This window comes from Sinocyclocheilus grahami, unplaced genomic scaffold (genome assembly GCF_001515645.1).
Source record: "Sinocyclocheilus grahami isolate Dianchi unplaced genomic scaffold, SAMN03320097.WGS_v1.1 scaffold314.1, whole genome shotgun sequence".
Lineage (NCBI taxonomy): Eukaryota > Metazoa > Chordata > Actinopteri > Cypriniformes > Cyprinidae > Sinocyclocheilus > Sinocyclocheilus grahami.
In genome coordinates, this window is record NW_015505493.1 from 139,740 (window position 1) to 148,422 (window position 8,683).

Here is an 8,683-nt window from a genome sequence, read left to right on the forward strand (position 1 = left end):
GTGTGTGTGTGTGTGTGTGTGTGTGTGTGTGTGTGTGTGTGTGTGAGACAAATACATGATGTGTGCACTCACACTCACTCTTCCTTGAACCACTGCGTGCTGCCAGGCTGGTGGTGCTCCCAGATTGGCTGTTATCTTCCACACTGGGCTCATAGGCGGGGTTAACCAGGCCGGGCTCATCTGATAGGAGAGCGATAGCAGAGGAGGGGCATCCCTCCCCGGGCAGTGCCGCCAAAGTGAGCTCTGAGGTGCTGTCTGTGCAGTCTCCCTCCTGAGAACGCCGCTTTCTCTCTGCAGAGAGCCCATAGTGTGACGCTCCTTTACACCTGTGAGAACACACACACACACCGACAACTAGGTCAGCAAGATACATTACCATACAATGAATGTGCCATCATCTACTGTATGTGCCAATTAGGAAAGCAAAGTCACGTAGAGGAGACTGAATAATTACATTGTTGCAAGAGGGTGTATTTGAACTTGTACTTGATCTTTGTGAGTCTGCGTTCTGGTGCAGCTGATATATTATGCTGCACTGTCGCGGAGCAGACCAACAAACAAATACGTTTCGCCCCAGGAAGCATGGGAAACAAACACAAAGACTAGAATATAAAATGCCTCACCTTTGAAATGAGATTCGTTACCTTACAAAACTAATCATGCGCTAAAGCTATCTCTTTATGTCCTTACTCTACTCACAGGCAGACGCTAGTGTACATTACATATTTACGCATCCAGGCTATTCAAGAACATTCCTCAAATGTCAGTATGTTCACACACAGACACACTGACAAACCAATAAACCATCAGCCCGTGAGTAGACGCACAAGTAAACCCTCATAAAAGGTCACAGGTTTTCCTCCATTCTGAATCCCTGAGCTTTACTGCCCTATCTGGTGATAAGCAATTTGCCCGTACACACTGAATGAAAATGTAGAAGCTGCTGTGCAATGTGATCCAATCACATCCAGACATAAGATAGTTGATGTTTTTAATTTTGGACCAATGAGGTTTCAGCGTGGGTGGGGCTACCCAGAGGTAGATAGGTACTTTAAAGAGATAAACTGACAGACCGATAGATAGACCGATAGATAGACCGATAGATAGACCGATAGATAGACCGATAGATAGATAGATAGATAGATAGATAGATAGATAGATAGATAGATAGATAGATAGATAGATAGATAGATAGATAGCACCATTATGGTGGCTGCTGGAGTAGAGCTCTCTCTCTAAGGGCCGGCTGTGAAGAGATAAATCAATGGGTGGACACATACAGGGAAAAAGATGTGTACAGCACCAGGAGAGATGCCATGCCTTGGGGACCTGGTTTAAAATAAAGCATTTTGTCCCAGTATTCATGCCTGTCTTCACCCTCATAGACGCCATAAGAGAGAGAAAGCGAGAAAAGGTATGTGTGGCAGAGAGCTTGACACTGGCCGTATATCTCACTTACTGCTGACCACTGATTGGTCAGCAGTAAGTGCCTCAGGTGTGCAAACTTAATAACGAGCCTAAAAGAACAACAGCTGCTTTCAATCAGGTTCTGTTACAGTGCTGATGAAAGATCTCAAATCCTGCCTCACACTCGTCGATTGACAGCGTTTCAAGATAAAATTGCAGCTTAGGAGTTTTCTGTGATGACAACTACCACTCTTATATAACCTAACCCTGATACTTACATGCATGTATACAGACAGACAGACAGAGTAATTTACAGCTAAATGGTAAGAACTGTATAGTAAATGAAAGGCACTCTTGGCCTTTTCTGTGGCCATCAAAAGCAATTAGTGTGATTACCTGAGAGGGAAAACTTCATATCCTTATATTATGTAACACAGGGGTACCATGGAGACCAACCAGTGGTCAGCTGAGTTGGGACAGGGTTTGTTCAGTTCAGCATCTTTCCCCCTAGGTTTGAGTCTGTCAGTCTAAAATGCTTACATCATTCATAAAGTTGCGAGGAAGAGTCTCCTAAGTGAGTTGCATAGCTAATAAAGCCAAGTTTTACTCTTCTATTAGAGGAGAGAGAGGAAAAGTACATGGCAGGTTCATGAAGGGTCATTGATTTTTGTTTGTTTTGTTCTGCACCATACAAATACTTGTCTGGTGAAGGCTCCAAAAAGAACAAAAGCAAAACAAAACAACAAATGTTTACTGGAGAAGTAAAATGGCTTAAGCTTAAGTCTTGTTTTCTGAAAAATTATCAAAGTTAAAGTTACTTTCTTCTTTCAGACTAATCCAGTCGGAGTTATATTAAAAATTGTCCCTGCTCTTCCAAGCTTTATAATGGCAATGGGCAGGTGTTTCTGTTCAACAGTCCAAAAGAAATGCAATAAAGCACATCCATACATAATAAAACGTGCCTCACATGGCTCCAGGGGGTGTATAAAGGCATCCTGTAGCGAATCGACTATATAATATATCCATATTAAAATGTTATAAACCCTTTTCTCTAACTTCCGCTAAATATCATACGTGCTCCTGTAAACAAAAGTTAAATACATACATTTTTCTTACAAAAACGCACCGATTCACTACAGAAGGCCTTTATTCACCAAAACCCCCCCACCCCAGAGCCGTGTAAGGCACTTTTTTATATGGATGGATGCGCTTTATTGGACTTCTTTTGGACTGTTGAACGAAAACACCCACCCACTGCCATTATAAAGCTTGGATGAGCCAGGGCATTTTTAAAATATAACTCTGATTGGATTCGTCTGAAAGAAGAAAGTCATGTACACCTAGGATGCCTTGAAGGGGAGTAAATTATGGGCTAATTTTCATTTTTGGGTGAACTAACCCTTTAAAGTAAGTTTTTGCTAAAAAAATTAAAAGAAATACTTAAGCATTTAATGGAACAAGACAAATCCTCACCAAACAGTCCTCAGGAAGCTCTGAACACTAGTAAATTATCTGTGTTAATATAATAATATTACTTAATATTTAGGGTGGCCATATGTGCCATTCATACGGGACACATCCTGGCCAGGATTTTTATATTGCCTAAAACATCCAAAGTAGTTTGACCAATAACATGCAGGTATTGTATATAATCGACCAATCGTGGCGCGTGAGAAGGTGAGATCTACAGAGAACGATCAAAGCGATGCAAATAAGCGCACGTGTTTGTTCGTTCATTCCACTTGAAGCGTCGCTGCACACCGATCATTGAATGACACCAAAATACTTCAAGAGCGATTCGAAAGCATAAGGAGCCATCTAATCTGCTCTCGTGAATGTCATACAGCGATCGATCTGCACAGTGCAAACAGCCAAAACCTGGATATTTTAGGCAATATAGAAATCCTGGCAAGTACGCGTCCCGTAAAAATGGCCCGTATGGTCACCCAATTAATATTGCACAGTGATATGCAATGTGTATATGTGTGCAGAGAGAAAGAGATGCGACACAATGGTCTTGTCTGTTCCTTTGTTAATGGGCTTAGACAGATGTTAATTAAAACAGGCTTTCCTGCTAGAGATCCAGTCTGTGGTCTGAAGTCATAAGCCGCGTCTTTGTCCTGACAGACTCACACATAAGCCATGCAGCCACAATAACAGCAATCCAGAGGTTATTGTTTAATCCAACCATCCCGTTATATGAATGATGGCATGTGTCAGTCACCTTGCACCCAATTTCCTCTTTCATTTTTATTCTCACACACATCTACAGCCATATGGACAGGCAGCATGACACAGAGCAACAGAGAGAGAGAGAGAGAGAGAGAGAGAGATTAACAACTCTCATGCACTTTTCCATCTCTCTCTCCCCATGTTCCAAACGGTTCATTCGTTCACTTCCCTCTATCTCTCAATCTTCCCTGGACCCCGACCCCCAACTTCCTCTTCTCATGCATCCTTTTCCCTTCACTGTCATCCATCCTGCAATCTTTCAGTTCTTAAAGAGACAGTACATCCAAAAATTATCATTATTTTTTGTCATTATTTACTCATCCTCATGTTTTTCCAAACCTGAATGCTGTTATTATGCATATAATTGAATGAATGAATGAATGAATGAGCGAGCGTACGAAAGAATGAACACCTCATAATAAGTAACATTGTATTTATTTATTTAGTTTACTAGATTTTAGATTCACTAGTTTAGTTAGTTTTAGTTCTTAATTTAGGGGGGGGGGGGGTTCAAAGAAGCAGTCGACAGATACATATTTTGATTGCGATTGAGATGTAGGCCACAGCCCGGAGAGACCTCATAATGAACTGACAAAACGAGGGAGAATTATGTGCTCCTCTCCTCTTGATAATAATGAAATTAATCTCCAGAATATTCCGCTGGCTCCTTACAGCTCGGACGCACTAAATCCAGTACACTAAATCTTTGACTACAGATATCAGAATACACAATGGTCTGAATCTAAGTCATCAAAACCAGATCAACGCTTCAATCCTCTTTTGAGTGAATGTGGATTATCTTGAACCTAACCGAATAACACAGCCCTAAGACTGGGATGTACTAGTCTTAGACACACATACAAACATATTTCCATCAGAGCGAGATGCCAGACTCAATTTCTGAAACTAACCTAAAAAGACCTCCACACATAAACACACATTTAGTGTCTGTGTGAGAATACATCATGTGTCAGTCATATTTTCAGACTAGTATTGTTGCAGGACTGATTGTTTTTGACTGATTCTCATGATGAAGGTTAGATTTTTGTTATCCCTCACATAAACACACAGTAACATTTATGTAGTATATACTCTTGACTACATATATTATATTGTATATTTAATCAATTATATTTTTTTGTATTTTTGTCACATTTTTCTAGTATGTTTATTGGCATATTTTAAACTGAAGAAGCATATTAATTTCTGATTATATTTTAAATATATTTTTTTCATGCAGTGTAAACTACATGCATTCCTTTTGTATGTGCATGATTATCCTTTTTATTATATTTTTCCACCATTGTCTAGTAGGAACTGTCATGATTCAGATTCATACAATTTAAGACATTTTCAACTGATGAAACATAGACATTTTCTTTAGTTATACTTTCCTTATTTATTATTTAGATATACAGAAATAGATACATAATATAAAAGGACTGGGCTGTTCTTAGAGTGGCTGAGAGCCATTAAAACCTACAAAAATACTAGTACACTTTGAACTACTATTAATAATGTGAATGCAAAGTTAATACTTATTAATCGTATTTTTCAATCTATACTGTATATGACACCCTGGATGCATTTCAAAAGCATGCCACATCAGATACTCTAATACATTCCTCCTCTGCATTCATACTCAAGTGTATTCATCTTAAGGGAAGCAGAGGTATCATGAAAATGTGAGATATTCCATCCCTTCCCCCTGGAATCTCCACTGCTAGCCTGCTAATCCAGACCCAAGCATCAGGATAATCACAGCTCAGTGTACGACTGACACACAGAGAGGAGAGGACAGAAATGTCATCATCATAGCTCACTGCTGAACCACTGAGAAAGAGAGAGAGAGATACTAAATCACGCCATCATCGCACGCAATCAGCACTCTTATAAGTGGCTACACCGGCGTACACACACACACAAATACGCACTCTGCAGCAGTTAAAGAGCCGGAGACTGTAGTTGTCCGACAGACAGCATTGCAATGCAACGCTGCACAAGCACAAAATGCATTTCTGACAAAACACATTCAGTTCCGAATGACATCTGATATCTCAGAGCGCTGCAGGATATTGTGTGTTCCTGCAACCAGCTCAGTATGTTTGATATATTGCAGGTGTTTCAAACTAATTATTTAACTATAAATGTAAAAATATTATATTATATTATTATTTTGATATTCATTTCTATCAATTCAACATTTTAATATGTACATTATATGTATTTTATATTTTATTTTATGTTTGTAAATTTGTTAATATATATAAATATATTGTAGCGTCTGGACCAATCCAACACACTATATATTCTCTTTTTATATGACAAATACTCTGTAACCTCAGTTAACAAGCCATATGAGGACCCATGGACCCTTCCCCCCGGAATGCGTAACACCCCAGGAAGTCGAACAGGCTTCTTTGTTGCATGGCAACCAACGCTGATATCACTGGGTTTATTGGCCAAAAGTATGTAAAGCAGGGAAAATCCCTGCTTGTCCCAAGGAAAAGCAGAGTAGAAATGACTGTGTTCTAGTTAATTCATAGAAAAACCGTTATTTGAATGAACACACATATTTCTTCAGGCCATTGAGTATATTATTGTCATTGTGTATTTTGTCTTTGATATTCTTAGACTATTTTAGTATGCTCAGTAATCAAAAATTTGAAAGATATTTAATTATTAATTTGATATAAAATTGATTTGAATATATATGAATATACTATATAAAGTAAATGCAAGGATTTTATTTCAGACAAACAGGCAAAGTAAAGTGTCTGGAGTAGCTGCAATACTTCAAAAATCGAAATGCAGAAAGTGAACGTTGATTTGCGGGTTAAACTAACAGTTGAGGGAACATAATGTATGAAACTTTCTCTAGTTTATAGTAACTTAAGACTCCTGATATAGTGTATGTATGGAGCCAGATCGGCCTCAAAATTAATACATTTACAAAACAAAATTCATAAATGCACAGCACAATTTACATTTACAAAATCAGATTCGTAAATTCAAAACACAATTCATAAATATACAAGTAAAAGCATAAATATTTCCCCAAATGCATCTTACCTAAATAAATGTAAAATGTTTACACAAATATGTATATATAAATTACTTGAATTAATTTCCATCACACATTTATGAATGATGTCACATGTATTTATGGATTGTTGAATCTGCATTTGCAAATCGTCATATGTGCGTGGACTGCTTTGAATTTGTGTGCGGTATTTTTGAGACCTTCCTGGCAGGTTAAGATTCATAAATATCTTTTTTTGGAGGATGTTCCGTTCAGCCAATCGCGGTGAGCTTTTAATCCACCAATCAAAACACTCTTTACTGAACAGACTCAAGAAGCTCAACGCTGTGCTTGTACTGAGCAGTGTTCCATGATCGGGCCCTTGATGTAAAGACATTTTAGTGGGTACTCTTATTTATTTTATTATTTTTTTTTAGCACCTGATTATAATTTCTACAAAATCACATTATGATTTATATCGTTCGCACAAAATACAGCTACCCGGTTAGCCTGCTGTCTTATACACCAAAGTTGCACATACCCTGTTTATTCAGATCAATCTGTAATGTTATCAAATAAGTGTTAAATGTCCAGATATTTCATTTAATAACAACAATTATGTAATGTGTTCTGTTGTTGTTGTTGTTAGTAGTAGTATCAGGTTCGCAGTAAACAGCGATCACCACCGAAGGGAGATTTCGAACACACACAGCGGAGAGATTTCAGCACGGAGGATGAAAACCACACTCAACCAGTGAGTAAATTCGTTTTTTTATCTGATGGCATTTTCTTATGATTAAAGGTTGTTTCAATGGTCAGCTAACAGGATGCTAGCATCTGGACGTCAAGACTTTTAATTTGGTTATTGGAAAGTGCGAACACTCACGTCGCATACGACGCACAACCCTGAGTGTCTCTGTGAACAGACAGCACCAACCAGCAGGAGACAGTACTATCAACCTTCTCCTTTTAATCTAAACACAGAATATGATTTTATATAAGCAAGGTCATATCGCCAAGTGCCTCCCCTACACATCTCTCTCCATGACGGTGACAGCCACTCTGATTTTGTAAATGTAAATTGTGCTGTGCATTTATGAATTTTGTTTTGCAAATGTGTTATTTTTGAGGCTGATCTGGCTCCATATGTATGTGATATATTGAGGGATATAATGCAGAGGTCTTGCCCTTTCTTCACTGCGTGAACAATTGTAAAGAGAAATGCATCATGGGAAAGTTGTGCTTTCTGATCTCTTTAATTGCTCTGACATGTTTTACTTGGCAGGCATGCGCACACATATAAATGCAGTTTAATCAGTCTTTGTGAAGTTTATCAAAGGAGGTGTCTCCCTCCTTATCTGTACTTAATCTGCTGATGGGCTTGAAGGTCAGCGCTTCAGTGCAGCAGGAGGAAGGATTAAGGAAAGTAATAATCTTAGGGAGAAAAAGACAGGAAGGAGGAGGGTGGAGGAGACACAAATCGTTTTTTTTCTTTGGGTCTTTTGGAGTTGTGACGTATTCACGTCAAGTAATTCATTGTCTGGAGGATTACACACTCATGGCAAACGCTCTGAGAGAACTAGTAAGATCGGAGAAGAGGAGAGACAGATGAATGGCCAAGGAAAACTCATTGGGGGAAATTGTTAAAATCCATTTAAACGTCGCAAAATTTCACAGCCTGTTTTTTTCCCCCCTTTATCCTTATGTGAACTCTGTAGCTACTAGTAGCATCAAATGGAGGGCCCCACTCGCTTGCATTTGATTGGGCAAACAGATAGTCCCAGATATATCTACAATTAATTACATTAATATACAATACAATAAATGAATATATACAACTAATTGAAAAAAAAATTACACATGTAGGAAACTGGTCATTATTCATTATTTCTCATTCAGATTAATTGATGATCATATTTGATTTATTATTCATTATTATTTTGATCTCAATTAAACAAAATAATACTAATATATATATATATATATATATATATATATATATATATATATATATATGTCATC

At 38.1% G+C, this 8,683-nt stretch overlaps 1 protein-coding gene across 1 annotated transcript in view; it reads right to left on the minus strand.

Annotated features, from left to right (window-relative positions):
- LOC107601894 (E3 ubiquitin-protein ligase LNX-like) overlaps nucleotides 1-8,683 on the minus strand; it is a 44,428-nt gene that overhangs the window by 18,770 nt on the left and 16,975 nt on the right. The window contains exon 3 of the mRNA XM_016294245.1: nucleotides 73-326. Within this exon, the coding sequence (XP_016149731.1) occupies nucleotides 73-326 (254 nt within the window). The remainder of the gene's footprint in view (nucleotides 1-72; nucleotides 327-8,683) is intronic.